The 27,689-nt window shown below is 43.1% G+C and overlaps 1 protein-coding gene across 1 annotated transcript in view; it reads right to left on the reverse strand.

The window, feature by feature from the left end:
- Positions 1-2,310: 2,310 nt before the first annotated feature.
- The window catches only part of plcl1 (phospholipase C like 1), an 89,012-nt gene continuing 63,633 nt past the window's right edge, over positions 2,311-27,689 (reverse strand). The window contains exons 2-12 of the mRNA XM_069177441.1: positions 27,210-27,284; positions 25,295-25,582; positions 24,876-25,163; positions 22,684-23,075; positions 21,078-22,179; positions 19,576-19,752; positions 16,740-17,102; positions 12,125-12,328; positions 10,942-11,017; positions 10,153-10,262; positions 2,311-9,812 (exon numbers count right to left, since the gene is read on the reverse strand). Coding sequence (XP_069033542.1) covers positions 9,606-9,812; positions 10,153-10,262; positions 10,942-11,017; positions 12,125-12,328; positions 16,740-17,102; positions 19,576-19,752; positions 21,078-22,179; positions 22,684-23,075; positions 24,876-25,163; positions 25,295-25,582; positions 27,210-27,284 — 3,282 coding nt within the window. The 3' untranslated portion in view covers positions 2,311-9,605. The remainder of the gene's footprint in view (positions 9,813-10,152; positions 10,263-10,941; positions 11,018-12,124; positions 12,329-16,739; positions 17,103-19,575; positions 19,753-21,077; positions 22,180-22,683; positions 23,076-24,875; positions 25,164-25,294; positions 25,583-27,209; positions 27,285-27,689) is intronic.

The following is a 27,689-nucleotide window of genomic DNA, read 5'->3' on the forward strand; positions in this document are numbered from 1 at the left end:
GAAGACTTGGGGGGGAGGGGGGGTCGCAGCCATATCCCTGGCAGAGGCCTCTGAGGTTGTCAAAAAGCTCCTCGGTGGCAAGGCGCCGGGGGTGGATGAGATCCGTCCTGAGATGCTGAAGGCGCTGGACATTGCTGGGCCGTCTTGGCTGACACGCCTCTTCAATGTTGCATGGGGGTCGGGAACAGTGCCCATGGACTGGCAAAAAGGGGGACCGGAGAGTTGCTCCAACTATCGGGGTATCACACTACTCAGCCTCCCGGGCAAAGCTCATGCCAGAGTGCTGGAAAGGACTCAGACCGTTTGTCGAACCTCAGATTCAAGAGGAGCAGTGCGGATTCCGTCCTCGTCGTGGAACAGTGGACCAGATCTTTACCCTCGCAGGACTACTGGGGGGTCCTGGGAGTTTAACCTTCCAGTCTACATGTGCTTTGTGGACTTGGAGAAGGCTTTCGACCGGGTCCCCCGGGGGTTTTTGTGGGGGGTGCTGCGGGAGTACGGGGTGCCGGACCCGTTGCAACGGGCCATCCAGTATCTGTACAACCGCAGTAGGAGCTGTGTTCGTATTCTCGGCAATAAGTCAGACTCGTCTCCAGTGGGTGTCGGCCTCCGCCAGGGCTGTCCTTTGTCACCGATCCTGTTTGTGACCTTCATGACAGGATATCTAGGCACAGCCAGGGGGAGGAGCACGTTGGGTTCGGGGGTCTCCGGATCGCATCTCTGCTGTTTGCAGACGATATGGTCCTGTTGGCTTCTTCGGACCGCGACCTCCAGCACTCACTGGGGCGGTTTGCAGCCGAGTGTGAAGCGGCGGGGACAAGGGTCAGCACCTCCAAATCTGAGGTCTCTGCTGGAAACCGGTGGATTGCTCCCTGCAGGTGGGGACGGAGTGCCTGCCTCAAGCGAAGGAGTTTAAGTATCTCGGGGTCTTGTTCACGAGTGAGGGGAGGATGGAGGATGGAGCGGGAGATCGACCGCCGGATCGGTGCGGCTGCAGCAGTACAACAGGCGCTGCACCGGACCGTGTTGATGAAAAGGGAGCTGAGCCGGAAGGCGAAGCTCTCAGTTTACCAGGTGATCTACGTTCTGACCCTCACCGATGGTCATGAGCTCTGGGTCGTGACCAAAAGAACGAGGTCGCAGCAACTAGCGGCCGAAATGAGTTTCCTCCGTAGGATGGCCGGGCTCAGCCTTAGGGATAGGATAAGGTGCTCGGACATCAGGAGGGAACTTGGAGTTGAGGCGCTACTCCTTCGCGCCAAAAGGAGTCAGCTGAGGTGGTTCAGCATCTGATCAGGACCCTCCTGGGCGCCTCCCCACTGGAGGTTTACCAGGCACGCCCAACTGGCAGGAGACCTCGGGGAACACGCTGGAGGATTATATCTCCCGGCTGGCCTGGGAACGCTTCGGGATCCCCCAGGATGAGCTGGAAGATGTTGCAGGGAGAGGGATGTCTGGGTCAGCTTGCTTGGCCTGTTGCCACATCGACCCGACCCCGGATAAGTGGAAGATGATGGATGGATGGATAATGAAACATTTGGTTAGCCTAGACTGTCCTGAAAAAACAAAACAAGATATAGCCTGAATGATTAGCCCCAACAATGACCAAGATATGATCTTAACAGTGAAGGAAATAAAATGACCCTGAAAATATTTCCAAAAAAATGGTTCAGAGGGTTACAAGAAAAGCTGACGCAACCATAGTGGTAAACAGGCCCCTGTCCCAAATTTGTTTTAAAGCGTTGCTGCCAACAAATCCAAAATGAGCATATATTTTTCCTAAAACAATAAAAGTTCTCATTTTCAAGATTAAATAAGGGTTTACATGAATTGGAAATAATCCCATTCATTTAACGTCCCACCTTTTTAGAAAGCAGGATTGTATTTTCAGAAGGACTGGCAGAAAACACGCTTCTCTGAGAACTAGAAACAAATCTTGGAAACATAAAACAGACAAAAAAGAAACCATCTGTACCTGCTAGAAGGAAAACAAATCTGGGGAACATGAACAAATCAGGAAACAGGCAGACAAAACGCTCCTCTTCTGAAACACTCCCAGTGGGATAAGAAGTCTTGCAGAGGATGGAACGAAATCCCAGCACACACGCAACGAGATGGAGTCGTGTATGTTACTCATGCCATGTGGGGAAGAGCTGCAGGACAGCTAGATCAATTCCACTCAGAAGCTATTGGCAACATTGCATTTAGAATTGTGTGCCTTAAAAGCCTTAGAACTAACACACAAGAAACACAACTATAACTAACCCTAACCAGCACTGGGATGAGATAAAGTAGAGGCGACAAAAGGACTCAGGAAAAGATAACTTTATTTAGTCTGGGATACATATCTTTGTTATATCTGAAACTGTTATATTTGTGAGATAGAAAAAACAGTAGCTTTTCAAAATAAAAGCAAGGTCAATTGAATTTTTGTCTTTTTCTATAGTTTTTAAAACAAATAAATAGTTTTCTTATTTTGGTACATTTTCCCTTTCAGTTTTACAAAAACATACAGTTGACTGTAAGAGCAGTCGAGGGATCAACACTGTAGTGAAGGTCAGCGGTGTAGACAACACATACACTGGAGATGCCACGAGTTATCCACATCCTAGAATACCTTTACACATTTCCAAGTGATTTACACAAGTTTGTCTACAACACTATGGCAGATCTAAACAACTGTCCAAATATTCAAATTAACATTAAGCGCTATGTGACCACTGGTCAGCACAGATAGGTAGCATCACAAAGAGAACAATGAGAGCTGGCGCTAGGTTAAGACATGTGGGTAACAGAAACAGCACAATGCAGTACCCTGATCTTTAGTCTACGACTCACAACCTTCAAATTCACAACATGAATGATAAATCTGTTTTATTTGAACCTGGTCGCATATATGTGTCTGTTATTGCTCTATGGGTCCTGCTAGCTTTGGACTCTCCAATGTAGAGATTTGGTAAAACAAGTAGTCGCACAAAAAACTGTATTTTGGGACAAAAGTGCATGCAGCTTTCTTAAAGAACTGATTTTTACATAAATCCTTTCAAGTGTTTGTTTTCAGTCTGACTGAATGTAAACTAATAAATGATGTGCCTGGAACATCTATTAATTAACTGATACTGAACTCTGATAATTGATCGTTGACTTAATCACTGGAATATTCATCCACGTATGCATTTGTTTCTATGTGTGAGGCTGATTCTCTTGGAACTCAGCTAAATGTAATGCCTGATGACCCTGTGGACCGTTATCAGGGCAGCCTCAAGTCATTGAGGCTTAAATACGTCATTTATCAGCGTATTTATTAGAATCAAAGTCCACAGACAAGGAGCCAAATCAAAGAAACGACTTGGGGGATGAAAGTAGTGGCAGAGAGACTATCGGATGCCCTGAAACTGAATTTACCTCTGGAAACTGCTGGTATTCCTGCACTCACTGCTCGGCTGTTGATACCAGACTTGGAAAATCTCCATCGATGAGAGTCATCCATGGAACTACAATTAATGAATCTGCAGCTTTAATAGACATTTCCATCCTGGAGATCGTGTTTCACCTCCCAAAGCTAACTGCAAGAAAATACCACGAATGATCAGAGTGAACGCGGAGCTCTCCACACAATCGGTGAAAGCTTTTACCGCAAGTAAAAAGTGATTTTATGTTCTCATTTGCTAAAACGTATCAAGGAAACACAAACCAAATGGAAAGCTATCCACAGCCGCACACATGCAAACCAACCGCTGTGTGCAGATGAATTCACACTGTGATTAGATCCCTAAAATGAGTGTTCCAGGTGGATTATTTCTGTGTTTAATTCAGATTTGAAAACACATGTTTGAAATGATTCATGTACAAATCTGGCATTTATGAGAACTGAAAATAGCATTAAGCGCCATATTAATGTAAAATGCGGCAGGTTTAAATAAATCTGAATATTCCTCTAAAATGTAATCACTGTGAGGGATAGTTTTACGTTAATCTGTTCCACTTTTGAAGTTATAAAGGGAAGTAGACACTTCAGGGATCAGGGGCTGCAGTTGGTTACAAATAAGATACACTGAACATCATAGTAAAGCACTGTAGTGAGTGTCTGACTGCAAAGCCACTTGCACAGGTTAAAAACTCTTTTTTTTTTTTTTTACTGCAAAATGAACACATCATCAGGTCAAGTGTCTTGTGACATGTGAAGCAGAGTGTATTAAGGGACCGGAGAGGTTGAGAAAATGCTTTGTACCCAAGACCCTATTTTTGAATGTTTAAAGGAACACACCAGTGTTCCTGCCAGTTTTGTTCATTTACTAAAAACCTTTGTGATTTGCTTTGGTCCTGAATGTTCCTTGAAACGTACCACAGTTGACATCATGCTCAGCTTTATTTTTATTTAAGTTTTATTATAACTGTATACTGAGGAACTAAAAAGCATTTATGAATTTAACACAAATCTATGTTGGGAAAATCATGCGCTGCTAAAGAGTTGGTCGGAGCACAGTTTTGCAGTGATGAGCTTTTTTGTCCAAAAATTTAAACCCAGACAACAAATGTCAAGCACAAATGCACAATGACAAGAAATTTATTTCAAGAATTCAATTCAGAATTTCAGTTTAGTAATTTCTAGCACAAAAAGGGCTTGAAAAATGTTTTCAATTACACCCATAATACAACCGTTTCCAAAACAGTTGGAACACTGTAAAATTGTATGATTTGCAAATCATGTAATACCATATAGAATTGAAAGTAGAACAAAGACAACATTTAAAATGCTGAAACTGAGAAATTGTATTGTTCTATGAACAAGAAATGCTCAATTTGAATTTGATGCCAGCAACACATTTAAAAAAAGTTGGGTTAGGGGCAACAAAAGACTGGAAAAGTTGTATAATGTTAAAAACTGGCAACAGGTCAGTAAGACCATTGGGCATAAAAAGAGCATGCCAGAGACCCAGAGCAGTGCAAATGGGGAGAGTTTCATCACTCTGCGAAAGGTTGTATGAGCCAATCATACCATGTAAAATTGCAAAGATTTTGGGGATTTCATCCTTTATGGTACATCAAATCATAAAAGGACTCAGAGAATCTGGAGAAATATATATAAGCAAGGGACAAGGCTGAAAACCAATATTGGATGGTGGTGATCTTCGGGCCCTCAGGCAGCACTGCATTAAAAACACACTATTCCATACTGGAGATGACTGCATGGGCTCAGGAACACTTGTGAAAACCATCGTCTGTGAACACAGTTCATCGCTGCGTCCACAAATGCAGGTTAAAACTCTCCAAAGAAGAAACCAGATAGAAACATGATCCAGAAACACCGCCGCCTTCTCTGGACCGAGATCATTGAAGATGGACTGAGGTGAAGTGGAAAACTGTCCTGAGGTCTGATGGATCACAATCTGAGATTCTGTTTGGAAATCATGGACGCTGCATCCTCCAGGTTAAAGAGGAGAGGGACCATCCAGCTTGTTATCAGCTCAGTTCTAAAGCCAGCATCTGTGATGGTACAGGGATGCATTAATGAACATGGCATGGGTAGCTTGAACATCTGGAAGGAAGCATTAATGCTGAATGATATGTTCAGGTTTTGGAGCAACATGTGCTGCCATCCAAACGTCTTTTTTCGGAAACACCTTGCTTATTTCAGCAAAACAATGCAAAACCGTATTCAGCACGTATTCCAACAGCATGGCTGAGTCTGGCTGATAAACTGGCCTCCTGCAGTCCAGACCTGTCGCCCATTGAAAACACACGAGCATCATGAAACAAAAAATAAGACAAAAGAGACACTGAGCTGTTGAGCAGATGAAATCCTGTATCAGGCAAAAATGGGACCAAATTTCACTTTCAGAACTCCAGAAACTGGTCTCCTCAGTTCCCCAACGTTTCCAGAGCATTGTTAAAAGAAGAGGCGACGCCACATAGTGGTAAAAATGTCCCTGTCCCAACTTTTTTGAAACATGTTGCTGGCATCAAATTCAAAGTGAGCACATATTTTCCAAAAAACAATAACATTTTTCAGTTTCATCATTTGATATAGTGTCTTTTTGTTGTACATTTTCTATTAAATATGGCTTTACATGTTTAGAAAATAATCACATTTGATTTATTTACATTTTTACACAATGTCCCAACTTTTTGGGAAATGGGGTTGTATGTTATTGCCATTCAAATAGAACCGAGCAGGATGTTCACTGTAATGGTTTAAGCAAGTCCCTGCAAGCTGACATTTTAATACCACACAGACAATAACTGAAAGCAATAGCTGCCTGGAAGGTATAAAAGCACATTCAAGCTATAAACTTCAAATACTATTATATGTTTGTCATTGCAGGTGTGCAAAGTAATTTGAAGTAAGTCAGTTAAATCAAACAAAAACACACATATGGTACTTTTGGATTATCCAGGTAAACATGTAGTACTCAGGTGTTGTTTCTTCTTGACACACTGCAAACGTTGGTTTCAAAACACCAAGCTGTCATTATGCTGGGTTATTTCATGCTGAGTTTGTTTTATGCAGCAGGACAGTCGCTCCTGTCTACCGCAGATCTTCTTTGTAAATACAGCATGTGTCTGATGAATTATTCTGAGAATGAGCTTTAACTTAACTGGAAAATACCTAATTACTGAAATCTAACTCCAACAAAGGTCAACCCAGTGGCCTCCATCTTTGCTGCATCTCCTCAGGTAAAGTAAATCCCATCACTTGTTTGCACTTCGACCCAGTTGTGTTCTGTGTGTCGGGAGGCATTTACACCAGAACACAGAAATCAAACACTGTGGGTTTTTTTTTTACTAGTGCTGATGCATCCTTAATGCAGAGAGATCCACCCAGCAGGTAAACTGATCTGTGATAATATGATCCTTTGAAAGCGGCAGTATTTCGAAACTTGCCTCTCAGGGGCAATGAAGGTCCTTCAAAGAAATCCTGAATCGCTCATCTGGTTCGATGCGTTTAAGAGGAAATCAACCGAGCAGTGACCAAGAACCTGTTTGCATCATTCGGTCAGGAATTAGGACACCATGGCATCATGACAGACATAAGCACACCAGCATCAACACACATCCCAAGGCCTCCAGTGAGTCAGAGTATCATTATAGACCACAACAGCAGGTGCTGTCTCTGTCTCTATTGCTCACAACCAATTATGAAGCTCTGCAGGTGACCGACCCAAACACACCATCAACCAAACGTTAATCCAATATCACTTCCTTCCATCCTGCAACCTTTGCTCTCTCCCCATTATATGTTTTCTACTTTTAGAAGCCTCCTCTCAGACAGACACACACACACACACAGACACACACACAGACACACACACACACACACACACACACACACACACACACACAGACACACACACACACACACACACACACACACACACACACACACACACACACACTACACTCTGTACATGTTATTAGGTCAACTTCCTCCTGTGGCTGTGACTCAGTAATCAGCTCTGTCACTCCACACCTGGAGCCTCTGGAGGAGCAGCAGCAAGGAGAGGATGGAGAGGAGGGGGAGGGGGGTGGGGGGTGGGGGGTTTATTTCAAAAACAAAATGGTATGTTATGGTATGTTAATCAGATGATACAGTAGTCCTGCACAAGTGCTTCAGTAGAGAGGCCGAACAAAAGCTAGTAAACACAGTGCTGCTCATTACACACTGTCTTCTCCAAATGCCACCAGCTGGGGTGATCAGCTGTTCCCATGTTGAGCTGTCACCCTCGTCTGGCTGCCGAGGCCTTCCTGCCTCCCTCAAAGAGCAGAGCACACATTCAAAATGTCTTCTATTCCAACGTTTCCTCCAGTCTCCCAGTAGCTTCAAGTCTGCTTTGTCCAAGGCAGACTTAATCAGCTGCACCACATTACAAGTCAACCCAGCTGAACTGTTTGGGCTGTTTTCATGACATTCTTGTCAGATGAAAAACTTGAATCTCAATAATTGCCAACTTCTTAAGAAAAAATGTCCAGGTTGGAGATTTTTAGAAAAAGCAGGATGTGGAGATATTATTTGGTCCAGAAGAGAATGGAGTTATTGGTATTCATGTTAGCTTCAGTTTGGTTAAAACACAGCATTATCAGAGTACAAGTACAAAAGCAGAGTTAAGAGAACAAGTATTTTTCTGTGTTAGCAAGAAGCACACGTTTACACTGAAAGGCCTAGAAGAACACAATCACTGACAGGTGAGCACAACTATGAGTTGTAATAAGTGGCACCTGTCAGACACCAGCTTTGTTGTTTCCACACACATTTCTAACCTCGAATCTACCGTGGACCGATCGCTGAGTTGCACAGCATCAGTGGGTTTCTTGTGAATTACCACTATTATTACAGCCTACTTCATCAATGCTGCAGGAAATCTGCTGTTCCTGCACGCAAACACACGGACAGACTCTGAGCAGACGTCACAACACGTGTCGGTGTAGTGAGGTTACGTGATCCACCACAACAGATATGTGGTATCACACTATCGACACACATCCACCGCCTCTCCAATTACTGCCCCCGATTGCTCGTGTTTCAGCTCGACAGGCCAACGCAGAAAACAAGAGCCGCTGAGTGTGCGTCCTTCTGCTCCTCATTTCACAAACCTGCAGTAGTCTGACGGAGAAATGTTGGAAGGGGATCTAGTGCGTTGATCCTCAAACAGACCAGACAAGACACGGAAATCTGAGCACTGATACATAAATCAGACTAATTGTTTGAAGGATTTGACCTTCTACCTCTCTAAACTTCCACATTTTCCTTAATAAATATTGATACCTTAAATCTGAAACTCATCGTTTTCCAAAGCTTTGTTGAAATTTGACATCACCAGAAGAGACAATGCCGTTCCGTCTGAAGACCGAAGACGGAGCAGTGAATAGTGGTTTCAGCCATTCAAGCATCGGAAAAGGTGACTGGGATCATTTCAGTGTTTATAACCTTTATCTATGCCTTCATCTTTTTTGTTATCTTCTACAACATTTCTGTTGCATTAACTGCAGTTATATCTAAAAACTTGAGTGAGTTTCTAAAACACTAAAAGTCGAGGCGACTTGAATTAGTAACGCTCCACGTGTGGTTTTCTCCATCTGATGTAGAACCTTTTTACCATTTGCAACACACACAGGTGATTTCATCACCTGGAGGAAGCAGCTTTACATTCCTGCACCCTCTACCTCTGTACTACAATACCAACAAGATCATTAACATCCACAACAAAGTCACAAACTATTAATGTGTCTCTAATGAGGATAAAGGGGCGGAGTTACACTGTTGAATTATACTCTCCGAAAATTAAGCATGAGCTGTCAGATTTTTTTTCACTGCAGGCAAAATCCTGTCTGCAGATTGAACCTTAACTGGTAATTGATGATGATTGTGAGGCGTCACAATAAGGCTTTATCAAACATCCTGTCCTGCTCTGCTGTTGGCTGGTCGGAACACTTACTGCACTTGATAAAGGGATAAAACATCCTCCGACCGTCTCTGCTGCTTTTTACACCCACACTTTCCCTTTTTTCTGTCTGTCTCAATCTCCTCATCTCTGCTATCTTCTGTAATTACTCAATCACTCTGCCCTTTCCCTTTTTATCTTTGGCAGGGAGGGGGGCGGGGGGTGTCAGATGCGTCCATTGCTGTGTGTGCTGCTTCGGCGGCCAGACGGGGGGTGGGAAGAGTAGCGCAGCTCGGCTGTGGAGAAGGTGGAGGATGAGGAAGAGGAGGAGGAGGAGGAGGAGGTGAGTCCACAAGCTTCACAGGCCAAAGCCAGCTGCCTCAGGGCATCCAGAGAATCCATCTTAGCTCCTCGCAGCAGGTCACTCTGCCCCTGCAGCACAAAGGCACATGAAAGACACTTCAAGTCAACTAAAAGGTGGAAATTCAGTATTTTAATTTTTTAAAGCCTCTTTTTAGCTCAGATGTGTGTGTGCAGGAGACAACAGCCCTATTTACAATCTATAATTTCATGTTGCTTCTCATCTGACTCTCACAAGTTAATCACACAAATCATTGATCAAAACACATTATGTTTTTAATAATACTTCCTGCTAGGTAACGGCCCGTGCCTTTATATCAGAACCACAGCTCACTTATGAACTCTGACAACATTTCTTTTCCAGCTGAGTTCCAGCTTGAATGAGTTTTCCTTTAATTGTGTTTCCCATTACCTTGAGTACAGTAATGTTCCAGGTGAAACTCTCCACAGCTTTGCTGAGCTTGCGTCCTTTCAGTCCCTCCTTCTCCCCAAGCCGAGACAGATCCTCATGAAAGTCCATTCCTGCCAAACACAGAAGGAAACAGGGGCTTTGCATCAGTTAGATGGTATTGCTCAGGAACTTAGATTCAGGTGAAATATTACGACAGGAAAAGTCTGCCTGAACTATTCTAGTTGCCAAAATGTCTACAGACAAGTTGTGAGCAACATGTCTTGATGGGTTGTTGTCACCTAATGGATGACATATTGTCCTCCCTCATGACATTTACATTGTCAGTTAAAGGTCAGGAGTGCTTCAGGCTGGTGAGATGCTCCAGAAATACACTGCTTCTTTTTACTGCAAATGTTCAGTTGTCATACTGTTTAAAAAAATCCACTATAAAAGTAAAAGAACTGACTATTTTTGTAAACAACATTTCAAGCAGAGACCCTTTTATTCATGTGTGTCACAGAGGATCCTAATTTCAAAAAGTAAAAAAATGTGTTGTTTTGTGTTGTAATTAGAAAAATCCTCCCCAAGAAACCAAAACGGCCACGTGTTGATCCACTGGCCAACGGGTTCTCTGAGGAGTCCTCATAAGTTCTCCTCTTCAGGTCAGACTCACTCATTTAGGGGTCTTTTGAGGTTTCAAGCATTTCCAGTACTTAAGTCATTTTATTGTTGAGCAAAACAATTTCCGCTCAGTTCATTACCACCTCACGTCTTCCTGTCCAGCAACTCTTCCATCTCTGAGCACTTTACCTTCCCTCTGCACCTGGCCGATCCTCTCCTGAACACCGTCTGCGTTCTCAATCAGCTGTTTCTGGCTGGCCATCATCTGAAGAGACAGGAAGACAGTTTGTGTTTAAACCTGCAGTGCAGAACTTTTGTCGAGCGCTGAAATTACAAAAAAACATGCCGACAGGTGACATCAGTCGCAGAAAACCCACTTGAACAGAGGGAGAATATGCAAAACTCCCAGAGAAAGGCCTGGGACCAAAGGACAGCTCAATTCAATACACAGAACAACAGGACATTTATTGTTTTTTGATAATTGAAATATCATTTCCAAGCATGTTCTCCATCTTTTAGTTGACCTCGTCACCAACATGTTTATCCACGGTGGTTTGTTTGAATGTGTGAGGCTGCGGACAGCTTTCCTTTAGCATGTGTTTGTGTTGGAGAGGCTGCAGCAATGAAGACGGTCAACACACATCCTGATTGTAACGGGAGCTGTAACGTCCCAGTGGACGGCCGAGCGTTCGGCCTGGTTGGTTTCATCCAGTGGATTTTGACTGCATTATTTATCGCAGCCACAGATTTGGCTTTGATAAATACTGCAGTCACACACACAAATATCACACGTGTTATTCGAAGGCAACTGGACTTCTTTGAGGTTCCTAAAGAAGTTTCACCTCTCAAAGGCTTCTTCTGTGCAAAATTCAGGAAGCCTTCTGAATAAGAGGTGAAATGTCTTCAAGAACCCTCCAGCAAGTCCAGTTGCCTTCAGATAAAACCGAAATATGCCTTGATGACAATAAAGGCCAAAACAGCAACAGCCGCCGAACACATGGTCGACTGGACGGACACACAAACATGGAAGAATAGAAGGAGAAGAAGGAACTCTGTTCAGAGGACAAAGAACGCTCGTCCTCATCGGATGAAAACATGAGGAGGAGGAGACGCAGCTGGCAGTCAGAGTGAGAGAGTGTGTGTGTGTGTGTGTGTGTGTGTGATTTTGATGAATCAATAAATAGATCTATTAATAAATACATTTTGAGGGGAAAAACTTTTTTTTCTTTCAATATGGAAGAAAAGTTCAACTGCATTCAGTAAACTGTAGAAATGATTCATCTTCACATTGCAGACCCGTGTAAGAAAACCGTGATGACCCCCCAAATGATGGACACGAGTGAACCCTTCGCCACCTCTTTGTCTTACTGACCGTGTCGTAGGTAGCGAGGAGTTTGCGGGTCGGCTCTGAAAGGTTGACCAGGGGCTCCAGACATGGGTAGCCCTCCTTCAGCAGCATGGTGGCCCCCAAAGCACCCTCCGGGCTCTGAAGCCTCGTGGCCAGGCTCTGGATGCACTGCTTCAGCTTGGCCACAGTGGGGAGCCCACACTGCTCTTTGAAGCTAGCAGTGGTGCTCTGGTGATGGTGTGAAAGTAAAAGACAGGGGAGGAGAAAGAAGAGGAGGACGGGAGAATAAGTCTCAGATTAGATGAATAGTTCTGGCTGCAAAACTAAGATAGGGAAAGTCAAAAGTTGTAACCCATTCAAACACATGTTCCTTCCATTCCCCTGTTATCAGCTGTCTCTCGTGAATTAAACCAATATGGCAGTCATTGCTGCTTTTAATCCAGTGAAATCAGCCTGAGTTTAAGCGCATTTGGCAAAGAGGGGAGACAATATGGCATAAATATGGAAGAGACAAATCATAGCATTTAGAGCGTTTTTCAAAAGCTTCTTGTGTCGCAGAAGTGAGTTGGTCAGCAGATGTGACAGAGGTAGAAAATAATTCATGTGCTGAACTGCTATTATGGGTCACCTCCTAAAAAAGGTTGAAGATTTATTTTTGCACATATAAGCACAAGAGTAGAAGAACACTGCTGTCAAACCGAACACAAGTATCACCTGGCAGAGCTCCAACCGAACTAACGATTATCATGCCCCACCTGTATGGAAGTGTGAGTGTGTCTGCATGTGTGCATGTACAGACAACAAGAGAGGCATGATGAGAAATAACTGACTATGACAGATGAGCCCACAGCTGGACTCATGGCAGACAGACAGAGAGGAGAGAGTTCACATCAGAGGGGGAGGACAACAGGATTGAAGCAGGAAGATTAAAAGCTGTTTGTGAATGAGTAAATGGTGTGTTTGTGTAGGATTTTGTGTGTGTGTGTGTGTGTGTGTGTGTGTGTGTGTGTGTGTGTGCGTGTGTGTGTGTGTGTGTGTGTGTGTGTGTGTGTGTGTGTATGGGTTTGTGTGGCAGGATGTCTGACAGACTGATTGGGTGGGATTAGCTGATACATGAGATGATAGGGATTTTGCTGTGATTTATACTGATGAGGAATTACAGGAATTTGGCATTTATTTATCTAATCCATAAATCTGCACATTTCCAATAACATGTGGACATCAGAACATTACAACTGAAGCAGGCATCTTGTTATCTTATTGCAAAAAAAAATATTGTGCTCCAAGTTTCCTCACCTCATCAACATCAGCAGCTGAGTTACACACATGTTGTGCATGAGGTCGCGTGCTGTGAATTTGTCCCCCAGAGTCATTCTGTCAATGCTAAGTTCTCCTGTGATGTTTTGAGGGAAACATTTGGTGGAAATGAGCTGAACTGTGGTGCGATGGTACCTGGGTGATCCAACATGTTTGTCAGTTTTAAAGAAACTGATATATTTTTCCCGCCTTCCAGTTTTTTGACACACAATTGGTAGAAATCTTCTTCCCCAACATTGGTGGAGAAAGATTGAAATAAAGTCTGGCCCACAATTGCCTTTCATTTCATCCCAAAAGAATGTGAACGGGGTTGAGGTCAGGGCTTTGGGTCAGTCAGACAAGTCCTTTCAATCCAAACTGGAAAATGTTTTCATGTAAACCATTTTTCTGCACAGGGACGGTATCATGTTGAAACAGGAAAGGCCAGGGGGTCCACATATTTATGAATTTGTACCTTCAAAAAGTTTATATCACATTAAATATCTCCAAATAGATAAAGATACACTGCAAAAGAGGATTGCGTCTCATTGCCCTCCCATGCATGTTGGGATGGAGGTAAGCTGGTGGGTGCTGTGCGACCAGGTTCTCATTTTGCTGGTATTTATAGAGGCTTTATAATCCTCCTCCACTCTTCTCGCTGACTCCTATTTTGTCAACTCCTCTTCTCTGCCTCTTTCTTATTTACCCTCCAGAGAAGTGACAGGTAGAGGCTAGTTTCAGATACTCCAACTCACCTTTAGAACAAAACATCCTATGAACATGGGGGTCAGATCACCAAACTAGGTCACATCTCCGGGCATCTGGTGAAAATTGTTGTACGTGTCCAGATTTTAAGATTTCCTGCCTCAAAACAATGAAGGAATTGCGTTTGTGCTGCTTTAAGCACTGACAATTAAAAAAAATGTCTCTTTTCAGGAACCGTTTTTATTTCCATTTCCAAAAAAAGATTCCAAATGAAACCTGTCAGTCCTGGATTATCTATTGTCGTCAGTACAGAAAGCTGAATGGCACAAAGGGACAAGTCGGAGTTTGACCCACTGATTTGGACACCAGTTAGCGCTGAACAGCCACTGATCACAGCTCAGAGGTCATTTCAGGACTTCAAGAGCCCAAAAACATTTTTTGGGTTCTGTTCATACAGAAATATAAACAAATACTTGTCTTGTACTGTTCATAAAAGTACTGCATGAACATACAAATGCTGCTGAACTGGAAGCTACCGAGCGTTCTGCATGGGTGCATTTAAAAATGTCATTCAACAATTTTTTTGTATTGCTGTGAACTATGCTGCTCGTTCACCTGCCATCTATATCTTAATACACTGTGTGCACAATTATTAGGCAAGGTAGTATTTTGACCACATCATCATTTGTATGCATATTTTCCAACTCCAGCTGTATAAACTTGAATGCCTATTGCATTTAAGCATATGAGGTGATGTGTATTAGTGTAATGAGGGAGGGTGTGGCCTAAGGAGATCAACACCCTCTATCAAGGTGTGCATTATTATTATGCAGCTTCTTTTCCTCAGGAGGCAAAACGGGCCAAAAAGGAGATTTAACGGACTCTGAAAAGTCATAAATTGTAAAAAGTCTTTCAGAGGGATGCAGCACTCTTGAAATTGCTCAGATATTGTAGCGTGATCACAGAACCATCAAACGTTTTGTTGCAAATAGTCAACAAGGTCACAAGAAACGTGTTGAGAAAAAAAGACGCAAATGAACTGCTGAAGATTTGAGAAGAATGAAACGTGAAGCTACCAGGAAGCAGTGATCCTCCAGCTGTCATATTCCAGAACTGAAACCTTCCTGGAGCCCCCAGAAGTACAAGATGCTCAGTGTTCAGAGACCTGGCCGAGGGAAGGAAGGCTGAAACCCGACACCACTGAACAAACGTTAAGACGGGGCCAAGAAATATCTGAAGACAGATTCCTCAAAGGTTTCATGGACCGATGAGATGAGAGTGACTCTTGGACCAGATGGATGGGCCCGTGGCTGGATGGGCCCGTGGCCAGATGGATGGGTCCGTGGCTGGATGGGCCCGTGGCCGGATCAGTAACGGGCACAGAGCTCCACTTCCACTCAGACGCCAGCCAGGTGGAGGTGGGGTACTGGTATGGGCTGGTATTATTAAAGATGAGCTAGTTGGACCTTTTCAGGTTGAAGATGGACTCAAAATCACCTCCCAAACCTGTTTTTAGAAGACACTTTCTTCAAGCAGTGGTTCAGGAGAAAGTCTGCATCTTTCAAGAAGACCATGATCTTTATGCAGGACGATGCTCCATCACATCCATGAAAGTACTCCACTGCGTGGCTCACCAGTACAGGCCTTCAAGATGAAAGAATAATGACATGGCCTCCTTCCTCACCAGACCTAAACCCTGTTGAGAACTTGGGTTAAACAGGAGGTTTCTGCTGAAGGAGGACAGGAACCTCTCTGAACAGAGTCTGGGAGGTTGTGGTTGCTGCTGAACAAACAGTTGATCAACAGATCAAGAAACTGACAGAATCCATGAATGGAAGGATTATTACTGTTATTGAAAAGAAGGGCGGCTATATTGGTCACTGATTTGTTTTTTTGAAATGTCAGAAATGTTTATTTGTACATTTTGAGTTGTTTGTTTATTATTCTCACTTTAACAGATGAAAATAAACAAGTGAGATGGGAACATTTTTGTTTTTCATTTAGTTGCATAATAATTCTGCACACTAATAGTTACCCAATACTTGTCCACACATAGATATTCTCATAAGAAAGCCAAAACCTCACTTTTACTTTCTTAAATATTCAGGTTTGAGGTTTATAAATATTTTAGATTGACCGAGAGCCCTGTAGTTGTTCAATAATAAAATGAATCCTCAAAAATACAACTTGCCTGATAATTGTATACAACTGTCTAAATTTGAAAAACAACACAGCTTCACACCAGGCATTTCAGCGTGTTTTTTTGGTCAAATTCCCACAGTCTTGCATTATAATGCTGCAGCACACGAGCATGACATCCTGCCATTTCAATGCCCTTCATTGCAAACAGATCAATTTCATTTTGACTACAAAAGCATATTTAAAGAGCTGGATACTGCGCCCCGACTCAGCCACTCAGGTGGTCATTTGCAGTATTGCAACAGAAAAATCCCAAACAACATTTTCCTCATAGACCACCAAAGGGCAGCCATCTTAGTTTTGTAAGGAGGTCTACATGGTCTGAATTTGATAAACCAAGCCTTTGCACATACAAGCAAAACAAATGTACCTGGTGAGATAGTCTTCCTTCCTGGACGAGCAGTCACATTGTCTATATTATCAACAGTTTCTTTCTCACCTGAGCATCCTCTCGCAGGTCCGTCGCTTCTTTCAGAGAGGCACCGGCTGGTTTGAAAGTCTCGTCCACCACCTTGATGCCAGTGTGCCTGAGCGAGACGTACTCCCTCCCTCGCCGACCCACCCTCCTCACCGACAGGCCTCTCCGCTGAGCCTTCCCGCCTCCTCGCCGGTTGGTGATCGCCACGTGAACGAACAGGCTGGTGTGGGGTAAGGGGTCTCCTGCCAGGCCCAGCAGGGGCACGTTTCGGTAGCCGGGCTGAAGGCACTCGAAGGCCACGCTGTACTGCCCAATGAAATCGTCTCCGATGTAGTCGTCGTCTAATACTACAAAGCGCAGCAAGGCCAGTTCCGGCATGTTTACCTGGAAACAGGAAATGAACATAGGAAATTAAATTCATTCTGAAAAATTTGAAAAACTGTGTCACTCTGACACTTTGTGTTTTGAAGGTTAACTGAATTAGTGAGTTAATACTAATGTTATAGTAAGTAAGCCAAGAGCACAATCAATATATGTGTGAAAGGGAGGAGCTAGCTCACCAAACAACGAGCACTTATTCATATTTTTTAATTTAGAAAACAACAAGAGTGCAAGACAGTCCAAGACGTCACTGGAGCTGCATGAAGTTAAAGGCAGGATGTGTGCTCACATTTGGGCCGGGCAGGAGGCAGGACTTTAATACCACATCTCTCTTTCAATCTGTAAATCATCCAAAATATCCTCACGATACAGACATTTCCACACTAGGATAGTATCGAACCAAAATATGTCCACAAAAAATATAACAAACATACAAAAACATGGATTGATATCTGTGTCATGTTTATAGTAGAAACTGCATCAATCCAGCATTTCCTATAAAGGAAGACTTGCCCCAAGCCAGTGTGTGTGTGTGTGTGTGCGTGTGTGTGTGTGTGTGTGTGCGTGTGTGTGTGTGTGTGTGTGTGTGTGTGTGCGTGTGTGTGTGTGTGTGTGTGTGTGTATACAGTGATGACTCCAATGCCGTTCTCTATGGTCTCTACTTTCTGCCGCTGGCTGAACAGAACAGCTCTGTGACAGTTCATTCAATCAGTTTCACACCGAATGCTCTTCTGTAAAGACGATGAGGCACAAAACGTTCTCTTAGACTGAATCTCTTTTTCTTAATCCTCACGTCTGCACTCCAATCTGACGATGATGCGATGATACTATTACATACACTCACAAAAGAAAATTATGGATATAGATAGTTTCTTATTTAATTCTTCAAATGCAGCAATGCTGTTTTCAAACTTAAATGTTTTATGTCAAGAGCAAATAAGAGAACCGTTTTAAATTGAATAAAAAAGCTTATTGCAAGTGGATTCTCATGAAGTGTTGAGTAAAACCGACATCTACGTAAAACTGTTCCCACTAAGTCCGAGGTAACTGTGACCACACGTTGCTCTCATCTGTCCATCCAGTCCCGAAGAACAACTTCAGCGGTTCTAAAGCCGAGGTGCTGCTGCAGAAAGGGAACAAAAGTGCTGCCATATTTAATAGTGTAGCGCAAGCACTGGATGTAAAATTGAAAAAAAAAAAAACATTTTAAAGTTTCATAAGATGTTCATTGTTCATTCAGTGAACGCTGTATCAGAAGAATGGCGCAAAAAACATTAAGCAAAAATAAGCGTCAGCTCGCAGCCCGTATCCTCCTGCAGAAATAGAGCCAGCCCTCAATCCTGTTCCCCACGACGGAACAACACTGCTTACAATCCCAGAAACACTTCAAGAAATTAAAATAAAGATACACTGAAACCTCTTTGTTATGTTATTGATGTGTTTACTTTATGAGATTCATTTAACATATTAAGAATCACACTGTAATTTAATTATAATTCACAAACAAGCAAATGATTGCTGTCAAACGTGGAACTGTCAGGTCCTTGGAGTGTTAATGGAGTGTTTGTTCAAAACCATTATGCTTTATAAAGTAATTACAACAATTATTTGAATCAAGAATTATAAAAAAAATTAATTGTACATAAAATACTGTATTATACGACTGTAGAACTGAAGAAAATGCAATAACCAATAATTTGGCATAAACATATCAGCACTCAAATGTGCTTAATGTGCTCTTGAGTGTGCGTAGATTTAGTTTTTATTTAAGAACAAATCCCAAAGGAGAAAAAAATAAGAGAATGTTGCTTTGTAAAAAGTGACTAAGTGGGGTGTTGGGTTTGTGTGTGTGTGTGTGTGGGGGGGGGGGGGGTGGTTTGGACCTGACTCAATCAGATTGGGAACCCGAGGACACTACGGCCCACCAGAAACCTGACTGCACAGCAGGCCTGTCAATCAAACAAACATGCCACGTAAAATGGCGCTTTTTCAAAAGGTTGGTGGTTTGATCCCTGGTTCTTCATGTCCACATGCCAAACACATTAAGTTGCTTATGACAGCAGGCAGGCACCTCACATGGCGGCTCAGCCGCCATTGGTGTGAATGTGTGTGTGAGTGGGTGAATGGGAGGCAAACTGGAAAGCGCTTTGAGACCGTGAGGTGCAAAAACACTATATAAGTGCAGGTCATTTCACCATTTAAAAAAAATATCCAATTGATGATGCATTTCATGAGAGAAGTTGAATGAGAGTCTATGAAACCATTTCGGAGCCAACCCGTCGCTGGTATCGCAGTTTAAGGCAGTTCCACACTGGCCTCATTTTTCAGACCTGGAAGCTGCGTCTACTTTTTTATTCAGTCTATGACTGCAGCTAAAAATCAGAGGAGGCCGAGCCTTTTGGGGTGCAGGCCCCGCAACACGGAAACAACCTCTATTCAATCTTTGTTTCGTCTGTTTGTGCTTTCTTTGGCTTACTTGAAACTCAAACGTCTCGTCGAACAGCGGGTCGTCCTGGTTCTGAGCGGCAGTGCGAGTCCGCTGCTCGGCGCAGTCAGCAGGTACGCCATGCAGCTCCAGAACCACGTATGGTTCGATGACCTCTCCCTTAGCCCCAGATCCCTGAGGCTTAGGAAGGTTATGGGCACTGATGACCTGCACAGTGGAACACAAAGGAGCTCGTTTTGAATTCATTACTATTTTTCACAACGTATTTCACAATATTTTTTTGAAGTCAAACAATTTTGTCTAAAAGAAATGCCGGGTAATATTTTTAAAGTGTCCATTAGAGGTGAAGCTTCATATTAACAAGATAAAAAAGTTGAGCCAGATGTTTTCATTCATTTAGTTGATATTGTCAGATATCAAACACTTATGATGGCTTTCTTGGTTGTATTTTTTTGTATTATTCTTTTTAATTTGCACAATAGTTTGAAAGTACTTTTGGAAATCTGGGATTAAAGGTTGTAAAGGGGCTTTGTACATCTTAAGGAGACGCATGGAGGTGGACAAATTACAAGCAATTAAAACAATAAAAATAAAATCCACAAAAGTAGCACAGACCACAATTAAAATGTTATCAGGAAATATTTTAAAAAGTGATGGACAGGGTAGGACATTGTTGTTGTTGACTTGGTGACTCATGAAGGTGACTATGCAACAGTGATGTTGGAACATGAACTAAATGTTTTTGAGGTTTTTTGTTCACTTGCTTAAACATTTTGATCACAGGATTCAGACACTATTCCATATACAGTATCTGCTGGTGATTGTGTTTTGCAGTTATTTTTCTAAATGCTATGCATGTGTTGTCAAAAGGCCTCATATTTGAACTGAGTGTTTTGTTAAGCGGCAGTAGATTGAGCTCATTGAGGACAACCACAGTTTGTGATTCTTTTCAGTCATGCAAAACTGAGCAAGCCGTGGATTACAGGCAGCTTTGAAACTCCAAAAATGTTGGTTTGACAAACTATTAGCACAGAGCACAAACCACGATGATGTCATCTGTGGGTGGTGGGAAACAATGAAAAGGTCCGAAAATAAAAACATTTTACAAAGCATTTGTCTTGCATCCACTTGCTGTAAATACTTGAAATAAGATGTAAAAAGCTTGTGATACAAGGTTTGCCATCATGATCTTCCCAGACCTCCAGGTAGGTTGACACCCTGGTTCCATGATTCCAGAACAGAACCGGGTCTAGAACCAGGACATTTTGGTGAAAAAAGCATCTTCTTTGTCAGAGAAAAGTTTGGAGGACCAAACCTTGAAACTGAAGGACAGTGAAGAAGGCATAGCTTGTTCATATTTGACAATTTAAACTAAATTCGATTGTGCAAAGACCAAAGAGGAATGATAAAAGCAAGCAATACTTGTTTCGGTGTGGATTTGGGTACCTGAATTTAGTTTGAAGACAGACATTAACATAGAAAAATGTTCATTGAAGACTGAATACATTCAGAAAACAGAATAACATTCGGACCTTAATGCGTAGAGTTTGAGGTGGGACTCCTGGCACGCAGCCCTGCGTGTGGGCACTGAAATATGACACCTCATCCCTCATTACAGCAGGTCGGACAACATAGCCACACCCTCCGTTCTGTAAGAAGCGACCTCTGTGAAGGTCGAGCATGGCGCCAGGGGTCTGCTGGTTCAAGGCCACGAGCTGGACCCCTCCTTTCCAGTGTCCTTGCGGGTTGGGATTGCTGGAGTCCAGGCGCACCGAGCTGGGCCGTACCCTGGTTAGGGTACGCTTGGTGAACATTACAAGGTCCTCAGGGCTCTCGCTGGTCAGCCGCCCAGCCTCTCCTTCACCCAGCGAGCACAATGTCCAGCAAGGTGGCTCCGGAGGCATCGGCGTGCTGGGAGAGGAAGGACTGCTGGGGGGTGACTGCTTGTGACTGGCTCTCTGGGTGTAGAAGCTGCGACTGCCAGTCCGAGCTATGGCCACCAGGTCTGACAGCTCTTTGTGGAGACGGAGCTTCCTGGGTTGAGAGGGTGGAGGCACCACCAAGACCACACCAAGATCCTCCTCGCCAGGAATTGTCATTCTCCGTCCTGCCAGAGGCCCTCCTCCCCCTATCTCCTCATCTTCCTCAGACACCTCCCCGTCAGACCCATCCTGCTCTGGAGGCAGCTTCTTCCCTACTATCAGGATGCGTCCCTTCAGCTGCTCAGGGGAGGGTAAGGTTGTGGCTCGCCCTCCTGAGCAAACCGGCAGTGCTTCTGGAGTGTAAAGACGAGATCCAAATACCTTCTTTAGGTGCTGTGCCATGGTGCGCTGTTGGGCTGCAGAGCAACGCTGACACAAGTACACCAAGAGTGGGTACTGAGATGTCAGGAAAGCATATTTATTGACCACCTCCAGAGCGGAGCGGATAGTGACGGGTGCATGGTGGTGGTGATGATGATGGTGTCGGGGGATATCCGGCCCATAGTCAACCCCAAGCAGAGGTTCCCCCTCTGGGCCATCAGTGACCCCCAGCTCCAGGCATCGGAAGCCCGACTGCAGGGCCTTGATCAGCCCTCCCAGGTCTGCTCTGCCATGGACCTGATCGTCCAGCAAGTAGGAGCGGTACGAGGTGCTGAGGAAAAAAGTCCAAAAAAAAAGATCATTTAGCACTGTATAAATAACTAAAATAAATGTAATTGAATTTAATTGAACTGAACTGAATTGGACTGCATTGAATTGAACCAAATTGAGTTGAATGATAACAAGAAATCTTATGTATGATGCAACATTTAGTTGGTTGAGCCAAGTGGTTTCCAGCCTGAGCCACTCCAAAGAGCAGCAGGTAAATCTCATGGCTTGTGAGATGGGTAATGGTGGAGGAAAAAAGAAAAAAGAAATTCTGACACAATGTTTTTTTAGGGTTATTAAAATGTTGCATTTTATGATAGTGACCGTGGGTAATGTCGAAGATCAAGACCAAGAGGTGAGCTAAATTTGTCTGTATCATAATTATGAACTTTGATCGTGGTTCCTCTACAAAAACCCCTCGGTGGCTTTTATAATTACAGCAAAAACAATGCGAGGATTAACAGAGTGCATTTTTATTTGAAGGTGACTTGTTAACCGTCTAACACACCTGATGTAGTAGTGGGACAGAGGCATGTCCATGTCCTGGCAAACACCGAGGTGCTCTGGGTCGAGCAGCTGACATTCGGGGGATTGCAGGTAGCGGGCGAATCCGTCCAGACCCAGCAGCCCTTTCTCCTTGCCCTGGGTGGAGGGCTCATATCGCCTCAAGAGCTCCCAGCAGCCCTCGGTTGTGGCCAGAGACAGACCCTGCTCCGTCTCCAAAAAGAGGCGCAGATCATGAGGGTCCAAACACTCACGGTCTTTAGACAGTTGCACCAGTAGGAAGTAAACATCGGGCCGGGTGCAAAGCTCGCAGTAGGCCTCCTGGAACTCCTCACGTGTCACATGCGAGGTCAACTTCTCCTTGCTGCGCTGGATCTCCTTGAAACGTAGACGTACCTGTGGAAAGAAGAAAAAGAAACTGGATAAAAGAGAGGAGAGTCAGGTAGGAACAAATGTAGACAGTTAGTTGAGCGAGAGCTGCAGTGACTTCACTAAGGATTACAGTGACCCACTTTAAATGATAGAATACAATGGCCTCCTTTGTCCTCTCTTAATGTCTTTTTTATTACGTGTTTTTTGGTCGTTTTCCTCCTCTTATCTCTATCGTTTTATCTTCTGTGCACCGCCCGAGCTTGCAGAAATCCCCCGTGAATATCTTTTTTTTCCCACTTGTCTGTGCCAGCACAGATTTCTTCCTCAGTATGTTTCTAGGGTCAGTCTGTCTGTGTGTCGGGAGGATGGGAGGGAGGGATCAGAAAGTGGGAGAAGTAACTGACCTTTGTGAGGCTGCACATCAGAAATCCAAACTAACAAAGGCAGAAAAGCAACAAACCTCTTGCCTTGAGGGATTAAATATTCTGCAGCTCCAAAGAGACCATTAATAAACTCACTATTCTTGCAGTGGTGGTACCTGAAGTGAATAGAGAGTTATGCAATCTGCAGTTTTGACATGATTACAGAGATGTTATTGCAGCACATGACAGAGTGTTTCTTCTTTGCTTTTTGAAAAACAGTATCTCAGGTTTGTTAATGCAAGGTATGTGGGCAGCTGTATTTTTAGCTTCCTGTGTCTAAAACCTATAGCTACCTGCTAAATCAAGCATTATGGTAGAACTCTACATTCACTATTTTATCCTTTAAGTGTGGTATGTTTTCTATGAATAGTGTTTCACTGAACGTCCTCGGTTAAATGAGTTAAATATTATGAGGCTCCATTTTTCAGTTTTATCATAATACAACCCCGTTTCCAAAAATGTTGGGACGCTGTGTTAAATGTAAATAAAAACAGAATTGCAAACATTGTAAAAACATATTTAACTGAAAATACAGCAAAGACAAGTAAGCAAATGTTAATACTAAGAACTGTATTGTTGTATGAAAAATATGAGCTCATTTTGAATTTGGCGGCAGCTAAATGTTTCAATAAAGTTGTTCCAGGATCATGTTCACCACTGAGCTGCATCAACTCTTCTTTTAACAACACTCTGGAAATGTTTGGGAACCGAGGAAACCAGTTTCTGGAGTTTTGAAAGTGAAATGTGGTCCCATCCTTGCCTGATAGAGGATTTCAGCTGCTCAACAGTTCAGGGTCTCCTTTGTTGTATTGTTCATGTCCTGATGCTCCAGATGTTTTCAATGATTGACAGGTCTGGACTGCAGGAGGCCAGTTTATCAGCGGACTCTTCTACTAGAGAACCATGCTGTTGGAATACGTGCAGAATGCTGTTTGGGATCCCTACTTTTTTCATGTGTTGCTGGCATCAAATTCTAAATGAGCATCATCCCACCGGAGTCACTAATAATTTTCATAAAAAACAACTATCTTTAGGGTCTTAATTTACCACAAATTAATTTCCCAGTCATTTAGGCATGGCCATTCGATATCCCATGATGTTGGCTTCCAATGCCTCTTTAAAGTCAATAATGGTTATAAAGGTCCCAGTATTTATTTTTTAGCCTGGTGGAAAACCAAAACAATGAGCTACAAACTCACTGTTAACTGTCACAGCGCAGAGGTGCACACAGAATCAGATGATATTTCTCTAATGATTTCAGTATAATGCATTTGTGCACTTGGCGGGGCTTCATGTTTTATCGCCAATGCAACAGGCAAACCCAGTTTTCCGGGCCACAAATACACAATTTATCAAAATTCATATTTGCATGGAGCAAACGCATTAAAGTGTAAGGGATTACCTTGGTCTCCTTGATGCCAGGGCACAGTTTACAGATGGTGGCAACTGCTACATCCTCCGATATGATGCCGTAGCCATCTTCATCCACCGGGGAGAACTCTGCTGCCAACCACTCGCTCCTCATCTGGCTTCCCAGGCTGCCCTCTACTGCCATGCCCCCTCCGTCACCTGGTCCTCCTCCTGCACCTCCCCCAGCCCCTCCAATAATTGATGGATGGGCCAAGAGGTATCGAAGGCCTGTCACCCAGATGTTGGCCACATCTGCCGACAATGCAACCAAGTCTAGAGACTGTAGGGAGCAAATAATAAATCGTAGTTCATTATTTCTTTACCGTATATCTTTATCAATTTGTATGGATCTTTTAACACTCATCTCGCAACTTCATTACATGTATCAACTTCTAACTCTTCCCTTCTTACTTGGTAGTCATCCCCATGTATGACAGAAAAGGCAGCTTCCTCAGCCAGGTGTTCAGAGAGAGGACCGTTATGGAGAAAGGTCTCTGTGCTCTTCCCGGTTCGAACCTCCCGGATGCTGGAGACGTCCAGCCGAGCCCGATCAGCATCCTTCTTGGACGGCTCCCAGCGTAAGCAGCTGAGGTCTGGGTCCAGGGTGTAGAACCGACAGTAAACCCTGGAGTTGGGTCGGATCTTTTTCAGTTCACACCCACCTTGCATAAACGCCAAACAGTCGGCTGCACTGCTCACCTGGAACAGAACATCTTTATTGTTTACTTGCAAAAGTACAAAAAAGTTTACTTTTTTAAATTCAAATAGAATCTTTTATGTTTTGGTCTACCTGGCATAATTTGTTTTAACGTGTCCGTTGTGACTAAACAACAGCATATATTGGGGCAAAAAACGCAAACTTCCTACAGCTTTCCAAACAAACCTGTTTTTACATAAAACAGTTAATAATATAACAGTAAATCTGGATAGGCGCCCCCAGGATCAGGCCTGGATCTCTATCCAGTGATACTTGCCATTTGACCTAATCACCCTGAATATTGATTGGCATATGCACATTTGTTTACATGTGGAAAGAGGTTTAAAAAACTGGGCCCTATTTCACAAAACTGAGATAAGGGATTAAGCCAAGATTCCGATATTCAGATTTCCCGCCTGAATTAAGCCTCAAATCAGTTTCATGAAAGCAGTTATCATTGATCCAACTGTTAGCTTGCTTAAGACCAGGGCTGTTTCACATTAGCAGAACTAAGACATCCAGGATAACAGAGTAAGGCGAGGCTTGATCGCATTTCATCAGTGCATCCTGGCGTAATTGGTTTCACAATTGCCAAACCTGGCTGATCAGGTGCAGCTAGACCAAGCCAGGTGTAATTAATCTGTAAAAATATGCATTCACAGCTCTCTTCAAAAGACTCTGATTCACTGATAAGGAAATGGATAAGAGGCGAGCTAAATACTTATCTCCCAGTGAGCAACAGCTCATAATGGAAGTGTATGAAGAGGTAGAGGACAAAAAAAAGGAAACACTGTTGATGTAATTGAAGAGCAAGAAAAGGTGCGGCAGGCTGACAGGGACTGATTGAATGCGTTAGTATCCTAAAAATATGTTTGAACCACTGCTGGAAACTGAAACAGTCAGAATTACTTAAATTCTCGGTTGTACGTGCCTTGTTGGTGAGCAGTGGAAGTCAGTGATCGTCAGAAGCTCTTTTCTTTGCCAGACGGTAACATTAACTTCCACTGCCTGCTTTTAAGGCAAGGTGCATACTAATGAATCAGACTAAATGACAAAAAACTGCTTGACGGGTTTTGTGATGGCAGTTTCAGTAAGGATCAGTGATTGGAAATGTTTATTTTAGGATACGAACGTATTTTGTCAGTCCACTATTGTCTGACACACCTTTTCTCACTCTTTAACTACAGCAGCTGTGTTTCTTTTTTAATGTATTTTGTCATTTACCTCCACATACCCTTCCATTAAGAGCTGTTGCTCACTAAAAGTAAAATATGAAGCACGTGTGTCCTCTGTTTCCACATCAGCTTTATATGTGAATTTATCTGAATTAATTGCACCTGCTCAATTCTTCCTGTTGGAAGGATGTTTTTTTCCCCCCAAAATGCTCACGTGGGAATTTTTGAATTGTTGGTTTCCTCTGTGTAATGTTGTAAAGTTCTGTTGTACTGTTTACCATGTTAAGTGCCTGTAAATGACTTGTTGAGATTTGGCACTATATAAATAAAACTGCATTGAATTGAGTAGACTAGGTTAGGCCTTACTGTATTTGGTTATTCTGGATTTCTTAGGTCTGTTTTTGTGAAATATTCCCCTGGTTGATAGATTTTGTATTATTCATTTCCAACCTACCTTCTTCTCAGAGGGCATGCTGCTGAAGGACACAGTTTTCTTCCTGCCTCCGCCCACCTTCTGCACTGAGGGATCCTGGGAAAAGACAAAGACAGATGGCCTGAGGGTCAATTGAGAAGTTTCTGCATGTTGAGAGCAACGGTATAAATCCTATAGCAGATTCTAAAGTTTCCAACATACCAATGTGTAAACATCATATAGAGTTAATGAAGAGCTGGAACAAGCTGACCTTGTTAGTTACTGACTAAAATTATATTAACCTTAAAGATATAAAATAAATAAGATGAACACATTTGTGGTTATAACTCAAGGGTTAATACACTTATAAAAAAAAAAAAATTCAAAAATCTAATCGGATAAAATTATGAGATGATGACATTTTATATGCAAAAGGTCAAAGGTCAACTTCACTGTCAAATGAAAATATTCCTCAAAAATGCTGTTCTGGACATAGTTTAACTTCATAACTCAGGAACAGAA

The sequence above is a fragment of the Embiotoca jacksoni genome, unplaced genomic scaffold (assembly GCF_022577435.1).
Source record: "Embiotoca jacksoni isolate LCO1_2020_lvr unplaced genomic scaffold, fEmbJac1.0.p SCAF_72, whole genome shotgun sequence".
NCBI classification, from domain to species: Eukaryota; Metazoa; Chordata; class Actinopteri; family Embiotocidae; genus Embiotoca; species Embiotoca jacksoni.